This window comes from Lytechinus pictus, chromosome 5, assembly GCF_037042905.1.
Source record: "Lytechinus pictus isolate F3 Inbred chromosome 5, Lp3.0, whole genome shotgun sequence".
NCBI classification, from domain to species: Eukaryota; Metazoa; Echinodermata; class Echinoidea; order Temnopleuroida; family Toxopneustidae; genus Lytechinus; species Lytechinus pictus.
In genome coordinates this window covers 24,272,423-24,299,900 of record NC_087249.1, presented here as the reverse complement: position 1 = coordinate 24,299,900, position 27,478 = coordinate 24,272,423, and the positions used below count along the sequence as shown (strand labels likewise).

The following is a 27,478-nucleotide window of genomic DNA, read 5'->3' as shown; positions in this document are numbered from 1 at the left end:
AATAGAAAACAAAAAAGAATATAATTTGAATTATATTAGAAAAGCATTTATTAATATTATCAATATACTTTCATTGCTACTATCGAGCATGAAATACCATCATGATTAATCTACCACTGCTTATAAGTCATAAAGGTTATAAGTTCTGAAGGTTTCCATGGCGAAGAAGAATAGCGTAGTAAGTTTCACGGTACACCATGTATCTTTCTTGGGCAGATGTTGGTCCTGAAAAAAAAGTTGTATACCATATATTGGTTATTTCGAATGGCCAAACCTTATGACATTCCTCTTGGATACTTAGGTTATTAATTCTTTAGGTTGCATTTTGGAATGCATACAATATTAATTTAAAAATCTTAATCTACAATCTTACATGATTGAGGAGAATTGGTCAACATAACCAGAACGTTGGTGAATGTGATTGTGCGTGCTCAAATATCAATAGTCAAAATCAATTAATAATCACTGGGCATATAATCTAAGGGAATTTTCGGTCAGACAATCATTCACACCCACTAACAAAAGGATATTTTACCAATCCTCGTTAAGATTGTTATTTAAACACTAAGTAAAAATTATCAATAAAATAAATTAATCAAAATATCATTGTTTAAAAAAAAAATCCCCGATTACAATCGTTTTTTAATAGTTGCCTCATAAGTCTTTTTTCGGGTTCTATGATTATACTTTCAGATGGAAGCCGGGACTCTAATTAACTATGTTATGTTTTTCTTCTTCTTAATCACATCGTTTGATTAATAATACATTTCTTTGTATCGTTTACATCGATTTATGAATAATAATCATTTGAATCATTCCATAAGTGAATAAAATCTATCAACAAACCCTTGAATAACAGGCACAAAATTTACTTTATCACGTTCTGATAAGTAACAAATGTGAAAAACTACTAGTATTTGTTTTATTTCGTATTTCTAAAATACAAGTACATGTACGAAAATACACATTTCCATCGTGCTACATTGACTCACCTAAACTAATAAAACACATACTAATCATGTATCACATATATCAATTCGATCAGCTTTAAGCTATATACGATTCTAATTTATGGAATTATAATTGCTTCGAATTTATAACCAAATGTTTCATATTTTTGTCAAAATAATGTATTCTCCGTTTAAAATTTACAACTTTCTTCAAATAGTAACAATTGTAATCATAGCATGTGATACGGTTGGTGCATTTCCAATGCATTATTCACGTATCCCGAGATCAAGAAAGAAAATATTTGGGCCTATAAAGGAACAATTCAAGCTTAGAAAAAACGCTGAGATTTAAGAATATCCCAAAATAAAAGTTTCGGATGTCATTTAAATTCTAAACACACAGACAATGGGGAGAAAAACCTATACCACACAAACTTGAATAAAATATATGAGCAAACTTATACTATTCTTACGCTTAGTTTGTCTCTTTGAATATGATATAAGACTAACATCTAAAATTCATTTTCATTTCTTTGTTCATTTATCTCAATGCACGAAACAGCTTGTCTTTTAACTACTGATAATTATGCAGCGATATCAAGGATACAGTTCCTTTTAATCTACATTAATCTAATTGATGAAAAAGAGAAATGCATCAAGCGTATAAAAAACTAAAGTCAGAGCTATATGCATTGAAAGGCATAAAGGCGACTCCTTATATATACAGGTCATTATTGGGAGATTACATCATAGCCTTATATATGCGTATCAAAAAAAAGTTTACACTTAGAAAAAATCCTGTAAAATTATACATTTGTAATATCCTGAAGATTTTTCCACATTTTAATATTGGTACAGGTCAATTTAAGCAAATGACGATATAAATGTCGAAAAAACATTCCGCTTGAGTGAGCACCACTTACTTTTGAAAAGTTAATGAAAAATCATTTGCGCAGAACTTTGAAATAGTTATGCGAATAAAAGTAGACCCTAATCATGAAGAACACGTGGATTTTAGCTAGTAAAATTGATTTGAAGATATCTTTTACCTTTTTAAACTTGTTTCCTTGCCCAAAACACTTCAGAGAGTGCATTGCGCCCCATTCACTACCCCACACACCGAGGCCATCGTGACGATATTTGCTTTACACTGAGCTGTGATTTACAAGAAACGGCTTGGGCTTGATTTTCATTTTGTTAATCATTGTCAAGCTTGGGAAAAGTGTGGAGAAACAAGTATTAAATGAAAAATGAAATGTAAACCCACTTTAAATGATAAAAACTTAGTGAAAAAATGCTGGAGATGTCTGATATACACTTTTGTTCAGATTCAGTTATGTCCTCAGATCCAGCTGGCACAAAAAGGGTAAAGGTTGTGCTTACTAAGTGTTGAAAGTTCAATTTGGGTGACAAAATTGTTACAAATTGCTTGAATGTATGATCCGTTTCATGTCAATTGACTAAAAGTGCATGAGAAATGTTTCGCAGGCCGCAGGGTAAGTTTGATTTCGTCCTTTCCCCTTGACATAGCGTGAAAACAAGCATTTCTGCGCAAACAGATTTCTGCGAGCTTTACAAAAATAGACAGTGCTTACTCAAGTGTAAAATTCTGTCATAACTTCTACTTTCATTGGATAGATGAGACCCAAACCCAAGAATATATGTGAAAAAATTACCCACATGTTGTATATTTTTAAATTCCCAGGGCTTTTTCAAAGTGTAAACTTTTTTTTTGATACGCACTGTAGTCTTCGTGCGAATCAAGCCGTTTTGAAAGTATAATTATTGTAGCTAGGTTCCTTTTGGGCCATCTCTACATCCGCAATTCCTTGGTGTGCCCAGGCCGATTTAGGCGGGGTAATCGGTTTCACCTGATTGAGGCTCTGCTTAACATTGTAGACATGGTAGATGTACACCAAACTGACTGCTGCTATGATGGTAACTGCACTTAGTGCGCAAGACAGGCCAATGATTACAGCCTGTGCTTCTGGTCCGGTTGGTTTCGTGGCTTTCGTTGATTCAGGAACCTCTTGATGTGTTGTTCGCTCCCAAGGCTCAGGTTCCTTGGATACTGTGGTCTCAGGAATCTCTTGATGTGTTGTTACATATATCTCTGATGGTGAAGTACTAGTTGTAAGTTTTGGTGGTCTAGATTCAGTCGTGAATGGAACAGATGTGTAAGGCTTGTGTGTCGAATGCAGATCAGTCGTGTCAGTAGTACTTGAAGTCTTTGGCTCTATGGATTGGTTCGAAGATGTAGAAGCTCTTGGATAAATTGTCTCCCCTAAGCTCTTTGTCGTGAACTGTGTAGATTGGTCAGTAGTGCTTGACATCGAGAACCCTGGTATGTTGGATGTTTGACTGAATAGCTCGTTCGTTGTCGGGGTCGGTTTACCAGTAGTAATATCAAAAGTTGTTTCTTTACTGGGTGTACTTTGTGATCCAGGAAATGTATGAATAAATTCTGTTGTTAGACCTGAGGTTGTTGTTTCAATATCTGACGTGGTAATCCATGTATCCGACGATGTTGGTATGTCTTCTGACGCAGTTTCGATGGTTCCTGGAGCAATCGATTCTGTCTTGTCAAGAGTAGTAATTATCTCTGTCATTGCATCAGTCGTTTCTGCTCCGGGTGTACTTTGTGATCCAGGAAATGTATGAATAAATTCTGTTGTTAGACCTGAGGTTGTTGTTTCAATATCTGACGTGGTAATCAATGTATCTGACGATGTTGGTATGTCTTCTGACGAAGTTTCGATGGTTCCTGGAGCAATCGATTCTGTCTTGTCAAGAGTAGTAATTATCTCTGTCATTGCATCAGTCGTTTCTGCTCCGGGTGTACTTTGTGATCCAGGAAATGTATGAATAAATTCTGTTGTTAGACCTGAGGTTGGTGTTTCAATTGCTGGCGTGGTATTCTCAATAGTCAATGTATCCGACGATGTTGGTATGTCTTCTGACGAAGTTTCGATGGTTCCTGGAGCAATCGATTCTGTCTTGTCAAGAGTAGTTATTATCTCTGTCACAACATCAGTAGTGAGCATGGTAGTCATCACTGCGGTAGGTAATGCCATTGGTATGAAACGGATAGACAGTGAAACAATGTTCGACAAGTCTCCTCCATTGCCGGCCTCATCCCAAGCTCGAATACCAAAATAATAAACGATGTCCTCTCCCTTCTGTGGAAGGATAATAGTGACTCTCTCCGTTGTTCCTGAAGCATTGACGTGGGATAGATTGCCGTACAGCACTTGTTCTTGAGAGACCAAATGGCTCCTGTTGAAGTCGTCTCGCACCTCTGAGAAGTTGGTGGAATAGCGAAGTTCGTAACTGTATGCTTTGAAAATTGAAATGAAAATATGAAGATAAAAGAAATATTTTTATCTATATATGCTTGTATAGTCTTTGTAACATAGAAGAAATGAAAACACGATGATAATGCAAATCAATGATAATCTATAACACATATATTCCTTTTATTAATTGTCCATCTTACTAGATAACAAAACTTATATATTATTACCAGTTCCGTGGTCCATGTCATCTCCTACAGCTGTCCAGCCCAGAGTTACTGTGCTATTGTCATATGAGAAGGACTCGTAGATCAAGTCTTGAATACGAGAAGGCGCGATGGTATCTGAAGGGTTGGTTGTATAGCTGTGGACTTTAAAGACTCCTCCCGATGCTGTTCGCATGAAAGATGGCTCCTCTGTGGTCTCGACTTCAACTGTAGTTGATCGTCTTCCTGAAATAATTAACACCTTTTTTTTAGGAATAACATTGTTTCTTTAAATAATTCCTTTCCAGTCAGTTAGAAAATTAATGAACACCGCAAAAGTCGCTCTCCTGAAAAGGCAGATGCAGATGTGTTAGACAAAGTGTGCTAATTGCTATAAAATAAGCTAGTATGAAAACTGAATTTGGAAAGAAATTGGGCATCTATTTATTACATAGTAAAAAAAAGCACGTTGTTTAAGCCTGTCACTCAAACAACAAGTTGTTTAAACTTTTTTTTGTACTTGTTTAAACTTTTTAAACAACTTTTTCAAAAAGTTTTTAAAATTACAAAAAGTTTAACATTTTAATTAAACTTTTAAACTTAAAGTTAAACTTTTTAAACCACTTGTTTAAAAAGTTTCAACTGTAGTTGTTAGAGTGACGGGCTTAAACAACGTGCTTTAAAATTTTAACAGCGTTTTTGCAGTGTATGATACAATAATTTAATGTCTTATAAAACTGGTGAAGATTATTTTACGAAACTAACTTATTGGTGTCATCAGATTAACAGAGTGTCCTTGTACTTGCTTTGTATATGATTACACAGAGAACAGGGGAAGAAAGGGAGAGAGGATGCGTGATCATAGGTGGCGGAAGCGGGAGACACGTCCCCCCTAAATTTTAGGAGGAGGGGACGGTCCCCCCCCTAAAAAAGGAGGAGAGAAAGAATGAAAAAGGAAGGAAGAAAAGGAAAAAGAAAGAAAGAAGGAAGAAAGAAAGAAAGAAAAAGAAAGAAAGAAAGAAAAGAAGAAAGAGGAAAAAGATAACAAGTAAAATGAACAGCTGAAACAAAGAAATATTTAAACCTATATATAGAATAGTAAAAAAGACAGTTTTTACTATGGAAAATACACAAATTTTAAACTTTAAAGTTTTTTTTCGCACCACGAAGAAAAGAATGTGTGAAAAAAAAGAAGAGAGCAAGATAAGAAGAAAAAGAAATGTGAAAAAAATAATGGGAAGGGATAATTAGAAAATGAAAATAAAAATATATCGGGTCACTAAATAAAAAAGAAAAGTTCGCTCACACTTCGCGCTCGCATTCACTTCCTGTTAAAGGAGATACAGTAATCTGCTCATTTGGATACCAAGTAGCTTAGAATAGGCCTATCCAATTTTAAAGTCAATATGCACAATTTTTTTTGCTTGCGATTCGAGTTTCCATTGCATTCTGTTCATGCTTACAAAGAGTACTGAATATAATAAAAAATCAAATAGCGCTCCGCGCTGGCATTATTTGACAGGCAAATGAAGTGAGATACGTATTCTCTTCATGTATTACAGAAAACAGCAATTCAAGTGTTACCGTTTCAAGTCAGGAAATCACTTAATTTCATCTCGCTCCTCGCATCAATTGTTTAGTAACATAACCATCCTATTCATCATTTCAAAAAGTGCTTAGAATCCGAGGTTTTAGGTCAGAATATCATTTTTTTTCAGCTTGCGCTTCGCGCTCGCATCAATTGTTTAGATAGATACCTATCCAGTTCATGGTCACAATAAGTGTATTAGAATTTCAAGGTTTTTAGGTCGGAATATAAAAAAATGTTTAGCTCGCGCTTCGCTCTCGCATAAAATATTTAGTTAAATAGCCATTCTGTTCATGATTAGCAAAAGTGCTCAGTATGTCAAAATTTTAGGTCAGATTACCAAAAAATTTTAGCTCGAGCTTCGCGCTCGCATCAATTGTTTCCTGTTCATGGTAACAAAAGTACTTAGAATGTCCAGTTTTGGGTTGGAATAACAAAAATTTTTAGCTCGCGTTACGCGCTCGCATAAACTGTTTAGCTAGATTCCAATCCAACTCAAGATGACCAAAGTTGCTTAGAATGTCAAAATTTTAGGACAGAAAATCAATATTTTTGTTAGATCGGGCTTTGTGCTTGCATCAATTGTTTAGATAGATACCCATCTCGTTCATGGTAACAAAAAGTGCTTTAGAATATCAAATGTTGGGCCGGAACTATATCAAAATTTTTCAGCTCGCGCTACGCGCTCGTATAAGGCTTGTTACGATCGTTTGCGTTCGCGGAGCGGGGGTGGCCGCACCCTTTCGAGAAAACCGGAGAGCTTTTCTCGAAAGGGTGGGTTGAGGGAGGGGAGTCAAAATAAAAGAGAGCAATAGATTTGGTCCACTGATTCTGTTGTTCTCTGACTGAGGCAGGTAGTGGTGAGTCTGGGAATTGTGAGTGGTAGTGTATGTTATCTTTGAACAATTTTGTATTAGTGATAATTCTGATTTTAAATGTTATTGAATTCACTCATTACTTGTACGTAACCCAAGTTACACTTTTTGTTATTTTATGTTAACAGGACCATGCTGAAAAATCTCAATCTGAGCTTGTTATCCTGTATAAAGATATTTTGATAAATAAATAAAATAAATAAATAACCCAAAGAGCTTAGAATATCAAAATGTTAGGTCAGGTTATCAAAAAATTTCAGCTCGCGCTTCGCGCTCGCATAACAGGTTAATTTAGATACTATCCTGTTCATCATTCATGTTCATGGGGCACCATTTTTCGAAAAGAACACAATGGCACCAAAATCAGGTAGGGCCCACCACGGGGAGCAAAATCCTGTAAATGCGGCTGCCTTGTTAGATATCTCATCATGTTTGTAAGAAATTCTAAGATGTACTTAAAACTACAGACTTTAGTGTAGACTACCCCGTAAACAAAGAATATAAACAACAACTTTTAGCAGCCGACTCGGAAAAGTCGGATGAAAATATTTTTCCGTTCCCCCCTTAATTTGTATGCTTCCGCCGCCAATGTGCGTGATCGAGCAAGAGGAAAACATAGAGAGAGAGAGAAAGAGAGAGGGAGAGGTTAGAAGAGAGAGGGGAAAGAGTGCATGTGAGTGTGTGTGTGTGTGTGAGAGATGGGGGGGGGGGTTAAGGAAGGGGGCATAGAAAGAAAAGTGAGATTTGAGTACTGAACTCACTTCTTCGTTTTTTTGAGACTTTAATTACGTCTCCATAGCCGATGACATTGACCTTGACGTTATATCTACCATTGGAAGCGAAATCAAGGAAAAATCCTGAATATGTTCCATCGTCTTTGAATAAATCTGAACCTGTGGGATATGTAAGAAGAATAGACAAAGAAATACATTGAACGATGAAAAAGAACAGAGTGGGATGAAACATAGAAGATATACAAAATAAGAAAGGAACAGAAAAGAAAACTAGTTACAATAATCATCCACCACATATCTCCACCATGATCATCACCTTTTAACTATATGATCATCATTACCACCATCATTATCCCCATCATCATCATCATCATCACCATCAGGGACGGATCCATAATTTTCGAAAGGGGGGGGGGCACATTTTCCCGAGAAAAAATTTGACAACCCCGCAAAAAAGTCATTATATTCCCATTGAAAAATATAATGCCAATTTCAAGGGGGGCACACTTGTGTAAGAACGGCATATTTACATTAAAATTATTGACTACGGCTTTCAAAGGAGGGGGGGGGGGGGGGGGGAGTCACGTACCGAATGTGCCCCCCTTGATCCGCAACTGATCACTAGCATCATCATTATCACCATTAACATCTCCACCATGACCATCATTCTTATCATCATTATCACCATTATCATGATTAGGCCTATATTCATTTTCATTACTATCATCATCATAATCGTCATCATCATAATCAACAACAAAATATCTATTCACCTGAACCACCATCTTGCAATGACATGGTCGTTGTTGCTGCATTGGCGTCTGAGATGATAGCCGTGACGTCAGCATTAAGAACTGGATTGTGATCCTGTCGCACCCGAGCATAGATCGCTAGTGCTGGAGTCTGAGAATGATCCACCTCCTGGTTCACAAAGCATCATCATTTAACGAGAAAACCGTCATTATATTTAATTCGTTTGAAAATAATTGAAGATAGGAAATGAGAACAATACACAAAGAAGAAAGAAAGAAAAAATAAAGCGCCTCAGTTTAAACGATATTTCAAGTTTTAATAAATTATAGACCGGTTGCAATTAAATTCCTACGTCATAAAATTTTGGAAAGAATTTGAAAAAGGGATATGACGAGATGTTTCCTTTAAAGCATTAATTGTATGTATGATGTGTTCTATTCTATGGCCGTATTTTTTTGTATTTTTTTGGGGGGGGGGGGGGTGGGGCAAGACCAGTGGCGTACCTAGGATTTTCAAAAGGGGGGAGGGGGCAAATTCTTCCGCCAAAAAATTTGACAAGCAAAAAAAAAAGGTCTTCAACCTCAAGTAAAGGACATTTCGCACCAGAAAAAAAAGGCCTTCAAGTTTAAAAGAGGGGGCCACTTGTGGCTCGTCAGGGATCAGTTTTGACTCGTCAGGGGGGCAGGGATACGTCCCTTGCATGTGTTGCGAACTCATGGGGGGGGCAGACTGTCCCCCTGACCCCCCCTTAGGTACGCTAATGGGCAAGACGCATAAAAAGTTTAGAAGAAACTCGAAAATGAGAGCAAAACGACTTGTCATGGTGGCACTTTTGCATTTTTCAAAAGTGAAACTGAAGGATTTGAAGGATTTCAGGGATACACACTTTTTTTGTGAAAATTTTCAGCAAAAACAAAATCTAATTTTTGAAATTTCGGGGGGGGGGGGCAAGGGCAACTGCCTATTGCATACATATTACACACAAGATATTATCCATGCATATCATAGAATTAATGTCACCTTGCCATATAAAATTGTAGCAGCTCCAAAATATTTCTTAGATCTTTGCCATTGAGCCCCCAAACAACAACGGAAATTAATTTCAGGATGGCTTAAATGAGAATTAACTTTTCCACTTAAATACGAACGTAAAAGGTTAATCCCCTAGTGAGTGTAATATTTCGAATCTGGTATGTCTGTACTGTGTAAGTGAAGATGTCAGTGAAGGATGTGAGAGGTCTTTTGAAATGTTGAATAAATACCAATTACGATAAGAGCGAATTTGGGGGAGGGGTGTATCATGAAAGTTGTCAGCACTGAATAAATTGTCAGTGAAGACAATTTCAGTGAAATCCTTGGTTTTGCTTGGCTGAGAGGGACTAACTAACCTTTGACTGTTACTATGGTAGGTTAACTGTCGGAGAAAGTCAACTTGTCAGTGCTGACGACTTTCATGAAACGGCCTTCAGATTATGCCCAAAACGGCATTGCGCAATGGTAATTTATAATAAATAATTCTTATTGAGCGTAAGCTTAAAATGTATTGCCACATAAATCACACTTAACTTTATGTAAAACAACCCCTCATGTTAAAAAAATCATACTTCATTGGAATAGGTCTACAGTAAAATATAAAAATACAATTGTCTAACCATTCAGTGCAGCAAAATAACATGTTGGTCCCTCATTGTCCCAAATACATAATGTTGGATTAGATAATACAGAGTTTTCACTCCACGACCCACGACGGATTCAAGAACATATAAAATGTATTGTCAATGCCCTTCATGACAAAGATCAACCAAGAAGACTTTGTCGAAAATTGTTGAATCATATAACAGCAGTTTCTTCTTGGACAAACGACCTAGGCCCTAATTATTTGAATTTTTTTGTCAGATCCGAAACTTAGGTCAAAACTGCTATTCCGGCTCACCAATTTTCGACAAAGACTTTCAAACAAATATTTGTCACTTGACATGTATTTGATACATTTTCTTTTTTTTTTATCCGTCGGGCATCGCGGAGTAAAATCTGCCCAATTCAGGTTTACGGAGATTAAAAGCTTGAACAAATACACTTCCTTACCCTTGATCCGAGAAGAACAGTTACTGTAACTGGTTGATATTCCTCCTGACTTGGTTTAGATGTTACTGCTACACTCGCGTGCTCAGTGATTCCCTGAGTGCTGTATATGGTAACGTTCCACCTACCGGGCTTTGGGGAATGAAAAAGTCATTTACTTGGGTGTATTGTATAGTCATCTTAAGAGCAATCGTAACTCTTTGGTTCTGGTTTACTACAGATTTTCATTCTAAAGTGAATTAGGTTTATTAATTAATGTCATTTTGGCGAAGGACATCGAACTGAAGATGATTACAAGTATACCTTGAGAGAGCTTTTTTTGCTATTGTCTTCAATGCAATAATTGAAGGTTTCAACCAATAAGCTAGGAGACTCAAAATTAACTAATAATCCAAAAACTTACCTGGGCGAATGGTAGGTTAACTGTCACAATCTTTGTGCTGAGATCAATATGATACCTTGGGTCGTTTTCATCAACCAGAGCACCGCTTGGTCCAGTGACTACGACCGAGATCGATGAGCTCGTGGTCCATATCACAGTGATCACTGTGTTATTACCCAGTGCGGCGTCAATGATTATCGGAACGATCTCGAAACCAGGAGAGCTATCAATGACGATCTCGGAGCTATAGATCTTTCATGAAAATATAAAAATATATGTCAATATCGTGAAATTTTGCCCGAAATACATTTTCCGAAAATTATTCTCTCGATGAATTCCATTTGTCCCCAAATCCCTTCCCTCAAATGAATGCCTTCAAAGTTGTAGGAGGGCAGTATAGAATCAACTCAATTGAAATGAATGGTGAATGATTTCTGCCCAATTCACTAGTCACTGTGAAAAGATTTACTTTTGATGAATTAAGCAAAATTTAGAGGTATACATGTATTTTCTGTGTTTTCCGTTTGCATTCATTTAAATTTGAGTATTCCATTTCTAGCGGCAGAGTATCCTGTAATGAGAAAAGCCAAATCTAAGCTTTACATTTGCTCCTACATTTATCCTGGTCCCGTCTTTTCAATCTACTAAACACTTTAAAACAAGTTTTCGAACTGCATAAGAAAGGAAACACGACGATGGGTTCAGATTGGTCAAAATAACCAATATGTTAGTGAGTATGTGTTCAATCGAAAGAAATGGTCGAAGTGTTTATTGCTTGGGGTCCCCAGAATTATTATTTATATCTACAATTTTATCCGTTGACACATTTTCAGCAAAAGCTTACTTTTGACCAATCCCTTTTACGCCCTCGCACATGTAATCGAAGGCTCCCTGATATACCTGTATAGGAACGGCCTCCACACCAACATCTGGTCTCTCAGTTATCGTACTCTGAAAGGCCTGAATGAGACACGTTCCAGTTCCGCTATCGGAGCAGAAGGTAGGGATGCCAGAAGTCATATTGGAAACATCTTCTAATTGTTGGTCAGCCGAGTTGCTTATAGTTATGGTATCCATTATGACCCCAGAGTTCTCGATTTCGTCATAGGTGTCTCGAATGTATGGAGATGCATTCTCTCCGCCATCACTAAGAAGTAAGATGTATCCTCCTTGTGCGTATGACCCAAGGACCTGTAAAATAGAAAATACGATTGATCCATAATACATTTATTCTTTAAATGATTTTTTTCGATTTTCCTTAAAAAAAATGTTTTTCAAGACAACGGACACCAATGAACATTAGATTTGTTTATATCATTATATAATATTGTTTTAAAATATCAATATTTCGTGTCTTTCTTTCTTTCTTGGATTCATTAACTTCTTCTGGCCATAATGATCAATTTCTTTTATCTATCTTTCTGTTGAGGGTTGGGGTTCAATCGCATTGGTTGTCGCCCGGCAAACCTTTCCTTCAGAAATACATGTTTTTTCCTCCTCATATACACAGCCATGAAACGGCGTATCAATAAGGCAATGCAGCTCCTCCCGGGGTAAGCGTTAACAGAGTTGCCATTTCCCACATAATATATGGCTATTATTTGGGCTTGGTTATTTTATCATCATCCTCATTTTTTATTTTGTTTTTAAATTTTGTCTTTTGGCGCCCAACTGAAATTAAAGAAGGATACCGGACTTATTTCTCCTATCTTTACGCTCTAGTACCTCCTCAAGATCTCTCCGTTCATTGTCTACAATGCAGTTAACTCCTGGACCTCGAACCTCTACAAAATATGGTGACCGCGCTTTTTCTTCAATTGCCCCTTCCCTTTGGAATAAGCTACCATCTTACATTCATAATACCAAGTCTGTGAATGAGTTCAAAACCCTACTCAAAACCTACCAGTTTAATAGACGATTCACAGCTGTGGGTCGGTCAATTGGAGGTGCATGCACACCAGTTTTTATCTTTGATTATTAGTATAGTTGCATTAGCTTTGTAATTTTCCCCTGCCACGTTTTTTGTTTTTTATTTTTTTAATCCCAAGTACAACCTATAAACAGAAAACAGCGCGCTTAGAAACACCAGTAGTAAGCGCCTCATAAATGTTATGTATTATTATTATTATAATTTTTTGGTAATTTTTTGCTTTCTGTACCAGTACCCAAAATAACTTTTTTTGAAATCTTTGGGAACAAAGCCCCTGCCCCCTACCCTTACCTGAATGCCAGACAGTATCCCACATCCAATACACGTTGATCCTGTAACGGTCGGTGGCAAAGCACTGGCTAGATTTTGCCTGGACGGTGTATCTGTGACGTCGGTGAGATTTGCTCTGATTTCAGAGGTACTTCCGAAGACGACGATTCCCAGCTTGCTACCTTCTGGAATGACGTTCATGATGTAGTCAGTAGATGATTGGATCATACGGTCAAACCGGTTTCCCTGAATGAGGTTTCACAGAATGGTAATATATTTTTTCTGAAATTATTATTGCGTCAAGGATTAGTTGAAAGAAATATATCCAGGTGGAAACTAGAACACAAAAGTGGTGGAGCAAACCTGTGTGTTATATACCAATATTGCCAATACCATTACTCCAATTAAAGTCTCATCGCCGTCTAGTTTAACCACAGAAATTGTTTCTTCAAAGATGTTAGAAACATTTTAAGAGTTCAATGGTATTCTACAAACTTTGCTTCAAACGTTACCGAATGAATGAATGAATATATAATTTATATATATATATATATATTTTGTTTTAGTAATTGACACTCCAAAATATGTCATCCTAACTACACTTGTTCAGATTCTCAAATGCAAGAGAAAACTAAGGAAATTAGTAACCTAAAGAATACACTCAAAATTTGGCGTAACGACGCATCGCGACGTTGATATGCCAGCAAGGAGCAAGCAAGCAGACTAACCCTCCTTTTGTATCACCTTTCTCTTTTCTCGTTTAGCATGTTTAGGGGCTAAATTATAAATTTTGCATGTTAATTTAAGAGGGGGTAATTGTACACACCATATCCCGACTAACATATCTTGGGATAAATAAAGTTGTAAAGTCTACATTTTGAAACAGTCTGAATGCACCCGGTTCGTGTTTCATAAGTTCGTAAGTTAAGATCGACTTTATGAACGACTGGTATATTGGTATATTTGTACGTGCTTGGTCGTCTCCTTAAAGGACAAGTCCACCACAACAAAAAGTTGATTTGAATAAAAAGAGAAAAATCCAACAAGCATAACACTGAAAATTTCATCAAAAATCGGATGTAAAATAAGAAAGTTATGACATTTCAAAGTTTCGCTTAATTTCACATAACAGTTATATGCACATCCTGGCTTATATGCAAATGAGGAGACTATGACGTCATCCACTCACTATTTCTTTTGTATTTTATTATATGAAATATGAAATATTCTAATTTTCTCCTCATTGTCAAGTGATACAATGATTAATTCCTCCCTGAACATGTGGTATTAGCATTGTTTAATACTATATGGTTCAGTCAAGTTGGTCCTTATTGTCAAATTTATAAAAACGAAATATTGTATAATTCAAACAATACAAAACAAAAGAAATAGTGAGTGATGGACATCATCGACTGACACCTAGTTGTGCATATCACTTTTTGTGAAAAATAAGCGGAATTTTAAAATGTCATAACTTTCTTATTTTACATCCGATTTTGATGAAATTTTCAGCACTAGGCTAGTTTGATTTTTCTCTATTTATTCAAAATAACATTTTCCTTGGGTGGACTTGACCTTTAAGTAAGAGCTGTAAAAGTTAAGTTTGAAACTGAAAGACCATTTTATTCAAGTCTCTCCTTATAAATTTCTTGGAAGCATGATCACTGAGCATGCAATATATAAAGCCATTAATGCCATTTCCTTGCTCGAGCAACTGTCCTGCCCTAACGATTTTTTGCCCGCCGGTTTGGCCGGACAAAGAGATGATCGAGTCTGACCACCAGTCGACACAGCTCCAGATTGGGAATGGAACAACGCTTTAGGCCTGTCCATATCCCAAGAACATTCATGCACGACTCTGAAGAAGGCATTGGCTAAACCCCAAATATAAATCCTCATGAGTTCAGGAAAAGCAGTTTATTCTAAGCTCTACTAAAGTTCAGTGTCTCCATTGAAAAAAAAAGGCTTACCCCCATACTCCCACTGATATCAAGTACTAGCACTACACTCCTAACAGTAGATAGCTGAAGAAGTTCAAAAGAAGGAGTGGTGTTCGAAACAGGTTGGATGCCAGCTTTGAAGTCTCCTGTCCGTTCCATCACCTTCCATGCACTTTCCCCATTGCATTTATTGTTCATCAGGTTTGGTGCTAGTGGGTTATGTAAGCTATGAGGATCTGATATGTCGTCGCCACAAAATTCCTCTATCTGGAATACGTATGAGATCACACAATTAAAATCAATTGAAATTGATAAAATTTGGAAATTAGTTTTTTTTTTCAACAATGATAATAGAACAGTCATTGTATAGCGCATTATACTTCGAAGGTCTCAATGCGCGTTAGGAAAATGAAAGATGAAAAGATGAAGGAAAAACAATCCTGAGAACGGTTTGAATTTTGAGTTCTAGGTTCTAAAACTATCTTGAATTTTATAAATTAGCTCCTCAAAAAAAAAAGCGACATTGGATATGATCGATAATGAATCCAACATTTTCTTAGTTCTATTTCCTTCCAGCATCTGTGTTGCGTCTCCCTGGCCGGCTAAGTATTTTCATTTCATGAGTAAGTGAGTCAGAAGTCTATGAAAATGACGTCACTGTTATAATAAGGTATATTTAGTCAAAGAGTATACATTTCATATGACCTGGCCTGTTTATATTGCTTCTTCTTCTAAATGATATTGAACGTATCACTGGTAAATGTTACAATTTGATGGCAAAGTAGATTACTTATAATAGTTAAAAATAGTTAATGATATGATGTGGGATTCATAGTGACCATGGCTCGCTATAATAATGTATACATAATGTACGTATAGAAAGATATTAGATACAGTTATCTATTTATTTATTTATTTATTCAGTTTTATTCAAAACAGGGTAGTCCTTTCAGAGCCCAACGGCCTACTTTACAAAGGAGCCCTGTAGAAATACAAAGATTAAAAAAAAATGAAATACAATGAATTCATATGGGAATGACGATCTGGTGACGAAGACACAACCAGTTCTCTTTGGGAGAAAAAAAATGTTTCTCTTACATGGTAAAACAGTGGTTACCGAGTCATGTAAACCTGTCAATACTTAAGTGTATTTAAGCATTCAGTATCTTTTTAATGTACAGGCAGTGGTGGAGGAATAAATTTCGAAATCGAGCAGACCATCGAATTTATTATCATCATTATATCGTAATTGAATATGTATATATTCGGTGTCTGGTAATTGGCTTTTAATGTGTCTTGCATATTCATAACATTAAAACTTTGATAGAGTTTTTCTTAATAACGTTCTTGTTGGGGAGTGGTGACGAGGACCAAGTCCCTTCCTTTTTTTAAATAGTTCCTATGTTGGTAACAATGACCCCCCCCCCTTTGGGCGGAAAATTTATTTGTACACAGCTGCATCTAGCTCTGGTCAATCCACCGCTAAGTCAGTCCTCTCCCTTGAAAATTAAAAACAATGTGGGACTCACGGAATGTACGGGAGCAATCCTGGTTCCAAATAGCAACGAAGCGGTCGCTGTCTGCCCTGCAGTATTTGGAACGAATCTACAGGATGGATCGAAATCACTGTTGGGTGTTTTCTGACACGGACGACCGTCGGCGTATAAAACTTCTCCCTTGATCTTGAGAGAACAGCGCGTTCCTTCAGTACCTCCACCGGGTATATCATAGGCAGGGGCGCCAACCTCTCTGACGTCATCAGGATCATAATGTTCTTTGAATAATCCCCAGCGAAGATAACCCCAATTTCGAACCAAGACACTGTCTGATTATTTTTTAAAGAAGATAAAATACAGGAAAAGAGACAAAAAGTGTATTGATCGAAAATCATACGTAGAATGTGATACACAATGCAACAACTGTGGAGGAAAGTGAGTGAGCGAAATATACGTTCTTACTGTCGTTCTTCAATATCCCCCATCTTTTTTTTTTTTGGGGGGGGGTAGACATTTCATTAAATTCAGAAAGTAAGGGCTGTAGATCCGTTGAGTGAAAATCGATGGTAGACTGTAGTAATCTAAAATCTTCGCCCGATTTATCTCACACCAATCGTCTCTCGCACACCCCACACATGTCCATCCTTCACCCTCACACACACACACACCCTCACGTGCATGTTACAGTTATGATGAGGCTAATCGAGGAAATTGCTTAAAGGAAGACGACATACCCGATGACTTGGTACTAAATCTTGTACATCTACGATCATGTTTTATAAGCAAGGACATTGGCCTCGTTCCAATCATTGTGAAGCAAGCTTTTTACCAGGTTGTACATGTATATATGTTTTAACTGTACCCCTTCACGCAAACACATATTATTTGAGACAATAGACTTCAAACATGGGACGTCCTCAGTTCGGTTTTTGCCCTTGTTTAAAATGTGAAGTTTATTTGTGCGTACTCGAATGCCAGTATTGGGTGTGCTGGCGGGGTGTGTTATGGTGTGTGTGGGTGTGTGAGTGCCACTGGCGTAAATCCCGGGGGGATGGGGGGATATGCCCCCCCCACTTTTCGAGGAGGGGGGGGGGTGGCCTGTACAAACATCCCCCCACTTTTTACGAAAGAAATGAAAAAAAAATCACAAAAGATAATTGTTTTATTGGTGAAAATTCTTCCAAAAATACCGCTTAACAAATAAAACAATATTATTGAATCATAAAATGCAAATAAAGAGCCAGTTCACCATTTCCAAACGAAATACTTATGTCCTTATTATAACATTGAAGAGAAACCCCCGTTTCTTCGAATTCATCAATGTTGGGGTCTTTGGGAAGGGATTAAGATGGAATGTAAAAAAAAATTGAATGTAATCTCTAATAAAACCATTAAAAACCATCATGGGGTAAAAAAAGATAATGATATTGGAGGGGTATTTGCCATATGGACATACAGTGACGTAACTATGGGGGGCACATCCCCCCCATCGGCTGACCAAAAAAAAAACGGGGAAAGGGGGAAAAGGAGAAAAGAGGGAGAAAGGAAGAGAAACGTAGTGGGAAAGAAGAAAATATTATTCATTAAAATGTTATATTATATTATAATTATGTTATGTTACATTACATAAGAAACATTTTTATCATAACTTTATGATACATAATTTGCCCAGGGCCTACGTCTTCATTGTTCCTGGTGCTCGCATTGTCTATTTAACGAGATATATAATCCTGTTGTACTAAAACATCCCGTTTTCAAGTCAACATAAACCAAATATATTTCCTAGCACTTGAGTTATCATTGTTTTATGTTGTGACATATGCTTCTTTTTCATGACTCAAAGGTGATTGCCCCATGTTAAGGTCTTCATATATATGAAACATTTCCTGTCCGTGATTACGTTCGCATTAGTGGATTGGTGAGATATGTCTGCTCTTCATGAATTCCTAAAATCAGTCCTTAAAATGTCCCTTCTTCTGATCTGAATATAAAAAAATTTCAGCTCGCGCTTCGCGCTCGCATCATTTGGTTAATGAAATACGTATGGTCCTAGTTAATTCCTACAAAGAAACCTTAGAATGTCCCACTTCAGGTCTGAATTATCTAAGTTTTCAGCTCGCATTGTTTAGCGAGACAGGTACCTTTCATGATTACACAAATTTGATTATAATGTCCCATTTTTAGGTGTGATTTAAAAAAAAATTTCAGCTCGTTCTTCGCGCTCGCATTATTTGATCAGTGAGATACATATCTGTTTAATGACATTGTCCTTAAAATGTCTCTATTAGGTCATTCACTCAGTGATTAAAATTTTTGCTGGTGCTCCCCCCCCCCCATGCCGTGACCCACGGTACGCCACTGTGGACATATCAATGACAATTCCTTGCATATCTAAAAACATGATTGCAAAAAAAATGCCAAAATATTTCAATCATCCCCCCCCCAACCCATCAACACGGATTTACGCCAGTGGTGAGTGCGATCGAGAGAGAAAGTTTTTGTTTACACACTCCCTCAAGCACACCCACCCCCATCCGCACATGAAACATGAACGCAGTGTTTTAATTTGTTTACGGTCTAATAATCACCCACCACACCCACCCACTCACATTCACGATCCACCAACTTTTTTAGCATACATGAGCAGGCGGTTCCTACCGCCCTACAAAACAACTTTAATTTAATTGGCCGAACGAAAACTCTTTTTAAAATCATGGGTTTAAACGGTTTGAAACGAGATGAGGAATTCATTTGCATGATTATCAGGACCAGAGACATCCCCGGTTGATGGATAAAATGTGAGAAAATGTCCCGGAAGTAGGTCATTACAAACCCTCGAACACATACACACCCCCCCCCCCTCTCTTAAAGATGGTGTCAGCCAAAACGATCGAGTGCTCACCGGTAGGGCCATATTTGTTTTCTCGGTACATTTCTTGAAGAATATATCCTGGTGTAATGTGCATCAGATAACCTTCTTTCCCACATCCTGCAAAGTTATCCACAAAAGGTTCATCATCTGGAAAGTCGTGCACTACGATGTTCGCCGACTCTAACGTTTCGGTCCGAGAAAATTGATATTGGCTCTGTACGGACCAAGTGTTTGGGACAAGAATCTTGATGTGTTTCCAGTAGACTTGCTGCTTGCTGGCGAGGTAGAGACGCTGAGATGCTGATGTAAACATCGTCTGAAAGAGGAGGGGAATATAATAGAAAAGAACGCTGAATAAAATAATATAAACAATATATTGCATTTTTGGGTTTTTATTGGATTCCACCAAAATTTTTGACGGAAAGCCCGCGTCTTCGTAATTTTTTTTTCAATGTGGTATCAAATTAAACTTAAAGATTCAACATAATTTTTTTCAGACAGCTACACTGTAAAAAATGAAGTGCTAATTTAGCACTTACAGTGCTTGTATAGTGACTGCCAGTGGCGTAACTACGGGGGGGGGGGGCATGGGGGGGCACGTGCCCCCCCAATCGGCTGACCAAAAAAAAAAAAAAAAAAACGGGGAAAAGGAGAAAAGAGGGAGAAAGGAAGAAAAACGTAGTAGGAAAGATGAAATTATTATTCATTTTAATGTTATATTATATTATATTATATTACATTATATTATATTATATTATATTATATTATATTATATTATATTATATTATATTATATTATATTATATTATATTATATTATATTATATTATATTATATTATATTATATTATATTATATTATATTATATTATATTATATTATAATTGTGTTATGTTACATTACATAAGGAACATTTTCATCATAACTTTATGAAACATACTTTGCTCAGGGCCTATGTCTTCATTGTTCCTAATGCTCGCATTGTCTGCTTAACGAGATATATAATCCTGTTGTACTAAAACCTCCCGTTTTCAAGTCAATATACACCAAATATATATCCTTGCACTTCGAGTTATTGTTTTATGTAGTGACATATGCTTCTTTTTCATGACTACTTAAAGTGATTGTCCCATGTTAAGGTCTTAATATAAAACATTTCATGTCCGTGATTACGTTCGCATTTGTGGATTGGTGAGATATGTCTGCTCTGCATGAATTCCTAGAATCAGTCCTTAAAATGTCCCTTTTTCTGATCTGAATACCAAAAATTTTCGGCTCGCGCTTCGCGCTCGCATCATTTGGTTAGTGAAATACGTATGGTCTTAGTGAATTCCTACAGGCAAGCCTTAGAAATCCCCACTACAGGTTTGAATTGTCTAAATTTTAGGCTCGCGCTTGCAATATTTGATTAGTGTGATGCGTATGATAATCATCGTTAAAATGACTACAAAAAGTGCTTCATGTGTTTAGATGTAATTCTAACAAAATCAGCAAGCGCTTGGCAATCGCTTTAGATGATTATGGTAAAACATGTATACTCTTAATGGATTCCTAAAATATAGTCCTTAAAATCTCCCTGTTTGGGGTCAATATACCCAAAAATTTCAGCTCGCGCTTCGCGCTCGCATTGTTTAGCGAGACAGATATACGTATCATGATTACAAAAATTTGATTATAATATCTAATTTTAGGTCTGAATATCAAAAATTTTCAGCTCGCGCTTCGCGCTCGCATTATTTGACCAGTGAGATACATATATCCGATCAATGGCATTGTCCTTAAAATATCTCTATTAGGACAGTATACCTGGCAACTGAGCGCGCTTCGCGCGCTCACTAAATGACTCAAAATTTTTGCTGGTGCCCCCCCAATGCCGTGACCCACGGTACGCCACTGGTGACTGCACTACGAGCGCTGATTGTCTAGTTTAAATTTGAACTAGAAAATCAGCACTCGTAGTGCAGTCACTATACAAGCACTGTAAGTGCCAAATTAGCACTTCAGTTTTTACAGTGTATGTATGTTATGATAACTGGCTGAAGATGGATGCCCTTCACATAAACAACTAAAGGGTATGGTAAACGCGCGCTTTGTCAAATTAAAGCAATAATAAATAAAGTGGCCATGGATGACTTTGATGACAAACATTAGAATCAGAAAAATATATTGCAATGTAGATAGATAATTTCTGAGCGATCAAAATATTCACAGAATTATGAGAGCGAGGGAGAGGGAGAGATAGAGAGGGGGGGGGGTAACTAATGTAAAATAAGTATCAGTGAAGAATGTTATTAGCTCTAAGCTATGAATATTAACAGAACTGTGATACGAATGTTTTTTTTCAAGGTTTTCTTCTGAGCAGCAAACAGACTTGTCTACATTATATCTGACCGAACAAATAATGTATGTACCCGGATACGTCCTACCTTCCCCCCACAAATTCCCCTATTACAACAAATATAGATTGGACTTTAAATCGCGAAGAAATGTTATCTCATTTCAACTTGTAACTTATAATTAATTTTATCTCCAGATTTTACTTCGCGAACTTGATTATGTTTTAATCACATTTCCAAGGCAGAAATAAATCATCCGCCAAGCGACAAATCAATTATTACACCGACAATGACGGTATTTGCAAGATCATCGGAGTCGTGTCGAATCCTTAATTGTGAAAAGATGTATTTGTAGTTGCTAGGTGATGGTTGCGAACAACACTCAGATTTGCTCCACTATATATTCAAAGACTGAAATTCATCATTATGAATGATTGGTTTAGCAAATCGGGGTTATTGCTCTTTCTTTTATACGGACCTGATCAGTAAAATATCCTAGGTTTAAGTCTGATTATCGCCCAAACGAAAATAATTATGTGCGAGAGTATGGCAAGCCGTCTTCAAACATTTAATCCTATTAGGCCTACTTGATATCAAGAATTCGATTTCTTGATATCAAGAACAAGAATTAAATTCTTGATATCAAGAAGTGAATTCTTGATATCAAGAAATATAATTTTTGATATCAAGAATTCTAATTCTTGATATCAAGAATTCTAATTCTTGATATCAGGAATTCGATTTCTTGATATCAGAAATTCGATTTCTTGATATCACAAATTCATTTCTTGATATAAAGAATTGTTCGTGATTTATTTCGAGCACAAAATCATTGCAAGAATCAATTTGGATATCGAGCACAAACAAACTCAAAAGTTGTGCAGAATTGAAATTCATAGCTGATTTTCAGCGTACAATTAAAGCAGAAATTCATTCTGATTTCGAACTCAAAACTTGTGTACGATTATACTGTGATCCGATTTCGAACTCAAAACTTGTGCACGATTGTACTGTGATTCGATTTCGAACTCAAAACTTGTGCACGATGATAATACACAATCCCGTTCAGCCCCTGGGTATGCGCATGCAAACTACCTACGCCACGTACTCATGGATTCGTGTTGTAAACAAACTGCTCTCGCTTTCCGACTGGCAGAATTTATTCTGAGAGTGCCAATAGGCTCTGCGCATCAGAATTAGTGCATGTTCATTATAAAAATTAAAAAATATATATTCGTTTCTAGATCAGGTAATTTTAATCAAATCATCATAATAAAAACGTATTTGAAAATATATAAAACGGTAACATATCACGAAATTATTTCTTTCTATGTTGCCAATATAACCGTTGACAAACCAGTAACGTTGTAAAAAATTTCACTTGTGCAATAAATATGTCTTAGCGTTTTTCTTAATGGTTTAATGTAAAACATACTCGTATTTTATTTGGAATAATGACGTCAGATCTGATATTTTAAAAGCAAAATAAGTATTAAAAAAATACTTACAAATTACGCATATTCATTATTTCCGCATGAATTATATATGGCCAATTTATTATTTTTCCAATGGGTGCTTTGTAAGTTAATTTTGACCTTTTTTGCTAAAAACAATCAAATCTGCCAATATAATTTAATTTGACGTAGCAAAAAATTTCTAAAATGAATTGTACAGTAAAAACGTGGCTGTGATATTAAAGACACGGGGTGATCTTTGATACAGGTGTGTGCATTGTCTTTTGGTATCATATCATGAAATGAATGTTGCCGTTTTAGGTTTTTGGACCACATCTTTTCATATATTTTACAACAAGTAATTTTGATGGGACAAAAATCACGTTAAAATAGTTTTAGGAATAGTAGTCATGGGTTTGTGTTTAAACAGTATAACATTAAAATATTCTATAAGAAATATCACACAGACAGTAAATGAACTGTAAGCTGGCAACGTGATTTCGGACCAAAAAATTGCATACGTACACTTACAGCACGTCCCAAACATGTCCCTCTGATATGCGGCTAAATTACTTCAAAAAATAAAAAACACTCTCAATAAAGTGTATGGAACTTGGAAGCTCATCTCACGTTCTAACTTCTATACAAATTTCATTGGTCTTTCAACTTATTTTACTCATCCATCATTTACCGGTACATTTTCTTTCAAGTTGGTGCACTGGTTCCCCTTGTGAATCATCAAACAAACTTATTTTTTTATGTTTCTTGGCTTTCTGAACATGCCCAAGTTTATGATTTGATGAGCCTGGATATGATTATGATTAGGGAAATGTCCCTGCTCAGATCCTGGATGTAAAAATGGGGGTAAACATGCCATAGACAATGCAGAAATGCAACAGTGCTGCAAACTTGGAATGGGCTAAAATGCATCACTGTTACGTAACAGAGTGTGTATTCAAAACCGCTGAAGCGCGACCAATGAAATTTTCATAGAAGTTAGATCTTGAAATGAGCTTTCTACTCATGAACATTTATTTTAGAATACTACCACATTTTAGAATTAACTCAGCCCTATGTCAGAGGGACATTTTTTGGGGACGCGCTGTAGATGGCCGCTTGGTACGAGATGAATTCGTGCACAAGTTTTTGAGTTCGAAATCAGAATGAATTTCTGCATTACTTGTGCGATGGAAATCAACTATGAATTTCAATTCTGCATAACTTTTGAGCTGGAAAAAAAAAACATTTGTGCAATACTATTGTGCTCGATATACAAATAATTCTTGCAATAGTCTTGCGTTCGAAATCAAGAGATATCAAGAATTCATTCATGATATCAAGAATTCTATGATATCAAGAATTCATTTCTTGATATCAAGAAATCGAATTCTTGATATCAAGAAATCGAATTCTTCATATCAAGAAATGATTTTGTGTAGTTAAGCAATAGCAATTCATGATATCAAGAAATCGAATTTCTGATATAAAGAAATTAAATCCTTGATATCAAGAATTCAGTTCTTGATATCAAGGATTTAATTTCTTAGAAATCGAATTCTCGATATCAAGAAATGAATTCTTGATATCAAGAAATAGGATTAATGTAAAAACGGCTTGCCATACGAGAGACAGAATATGCACAAAAAGGAATAGGAGAGGGATAAAACGAGAAATGGAAATGGGTCGACAGTCGACTCCCCTCCCAAGGATCTCTGACATGTATGTTGCAGCACTCAGGTAAAATGGAAAGGTGGTTTTTGACAAAGAGAGATCGAGAGAGAGAGAGGGGGAGAGAGAGAGAGAGAGAGAGAGGGGGTGGAGGGGGGGGGGGGGGTGGCGTGGGTGAGAGAGAAGTGATATCACATGGTCTATGCATGGACTATAGCTCTATGGTCTATGGATGGACATCATTTTCTCTCGCTGCCATATAAATTGCACAATCCCCTAACTGAAATAATCAAGCGGACAAATTTGAGATTTGCATGTATTAAATGTTATCTCATTTTCAAACACAAACAACTTTCCTTTTAGATTTCTCAAATTGTATTTTCTTTTATGCATTCACAGCCAATTTAGAATTGTTACAATAAAAGCGTTAATTTTTTTCAGCACAATCCCATTCCTGAATTGTTTTAACCAACTTTGTTTTTACAAGATGAGCAATATTGCGTGTATTTATGCTGATATCTTGTTAATGTCTTAAATTCTTTACATTCTTATGCATGGAACAATCAAAGCCCTCTGCATTTGCGATAAAATCATGTCTCAAATGTAATTTGCTAATTGCATTGTTACCGAAATCATATTGACAGAACCAACATAATTATGTTCAGTTAATAAAAGCAATAGGGGACTTTGATTGTGTATTATCATGATTATAAAGACATGAATGTGGCAGAATAAACAAGTCTACAATTGCCACGTTGTTTTCGCTCCGCGTTATAGATACGTGTGTAATTGATTTGATATCAATTGATCAATTTCCCTATTTGCTCTGCTCTTTTCTTGTCGCGTTTTGAATAAATCAGATAACATCTGTGCGGTGATTTTTTATGACTTAGTGCATGAGAATCGACGTTAATGCAGGTTTGTGACGACACCCTACAAATGAGTTTTAACTAGTTGTATGCGAGAAAATTGAGCGACCAAGCGAAAAAAAATATTTTAAAAACGGAAACTTTGCGTTTTGTACATTATAACATATCAACACCCATCAACTGATTTCTGAAAGATCTTTGTACACACACACATATTTTGCCCTTATGCCGCTTATTCGAACTGAAATGTTGTTTTTGAATTATCAAAGGTAAGTTCAAATCAGGCAATAAACTGTCTTGGATGGAAGTACATCAAACTGGCTTATCCATGGAAAAATCCATTAAAATCAGATTAAGATGAACATGTCAATCAGTTTCATGCTTTGAAATGCTTGTGAAGTGGAATTATGTAAAAAGAAATGCAAAATCGCAAAATAAGTCCAATAAAACACATCACACGTCATATCATATCCACACCATAAAATTTATAGACTTTAATAGTGACAGGCTTCTTTGGTGTAATTTATCCAAATTTAATATCTGAATATCATACAACATTTAAATAAATCGGTAATAAGCGAATGAAAGAGTTATGATAATAATAATAATAATAACGGCATATTTACCCAGGGTAGCCACTTCAGTTCCGAAAACTGTTCTCCCAGCGGGCCCTGCTATTATTATTATACCCCGGCTTTAGCACGGCTACCTTGATCGGGCGCTCGAGCATTCGAGGAATTTCTTCCTACCGGGTACCCATTCACCTCACCTGGGTCGAGTGCGGCACAATGTGGATAAATTTCTTGCTGAAGGAAATTATGCAATGGCTGGGATTCGAACCCACGACCCTCTGTTTCAAAGTCCGGAGACTAATCCACTGGGCCACAACGCTCCAGTTGGTGAAGTCTCGCACTTACTATTTCTTTTGGAGTTTATCATGAAATATCAAATATTAAGATAAAGAAAAAAAGAAATACACATTCCACGTACAGGCGATATTTTATATAACCAATAATCAAATCATTGCAAATAAAAATCAATAAGTTTTTGCATTTAAATCTTCTTTGTATAGAAAAGTTGATTAATTCAAAACGACAACTTTCCTGCTACAAATCTAAAATTTCAATCTATCCAGCTTCCATAAACTTAGGTATTGATCTATGAAAATAAATGAATTTCACATTACTTTGATGTTTTCAATGATCTTAGGATCTTCAGGAAGACTTGCATCTATTGCGATGAGGAGGTTTGAGTAGGCCCCATCTCCCAAAGTGATGATATTTTTCTGCTCCGCTACCACTCCTAGAAGAAATACTTCAGAAAGCAGCGTTACCGAAATCAAAATTTTGTAGCTCATCTTTCTCCTGTTTTCTTTCGCCGAGCGAAATTAGTTTTTTCTCTAATACACAACAAAAATAATGTCTTATATGTTGTGATTGATAAAGCCTGAATGGTTCCCAATCTAACATCAGAGGACGTACATGCGATTTGATTCGTAAAAAATGGACCATAAATGAAGACGTGCCAGTGTAGCCAGTTGAAATCTTTTTCACAGAGAAGGAACAAAGTTCTTGTTTAAGATTGATTGACCAGGATGTGGCATTAAATTGTCGACCTTGATTCGTGTTTCGTTTTTAAAGCTTTCAGATAACGAATAAAGAAAGAAGAAGAATAAGGAAAAACGGGAATGAGAATGTAAATAAAGCGGAAGATGATAACTTGTCTCGTAGAGCGAGTTTGCAAAACACAAAGAATTTCAGTTAAAAAAAGATAATCATAGTTCA

General features: G+C 36.4%; 1 protein-coding gene across 1 annotated transcript; it reads right to left on the bottom strand.

The window, feature by feature from the left end:
- Nucleotides 1-24: 24 nt before the first annotated feature.
- On the bottom strand, nt 25-27,295 carry LOC129262239 (calcium-activated chloride channel regulator 1-like). The gene is made up of 12 exons (XM_054900324.2): nt 26,881-27,295; nt 19,402-19,687; nt 16,533-16,828; nt 15,034-15,270; nt 13,085-13,309; nt 11,764-12,054; nt 10,885-11,115; nt 10,485-10,613; nt 8,420-8,567; nt 7,674-7,805; nt 4,474-4,695; nt 25-4,287 (listed from the first exon to the last, which is right to left on the bottom strand). The coding sequence occupies exons 1-12, from the start codon at nt 27,049-27,051 to the stop codon at nt 2,711-2,713; spliced, it is 3,945 nt and encodes a 1,314-aa protein (XP_054756299.2). The 5' UTR covers nt 27,052-27,295; the 3' UTR covers nt 25-2,710.
- Between the last annotated feature and the right edge of the window lie 183 nt (nt 27,296-27,478).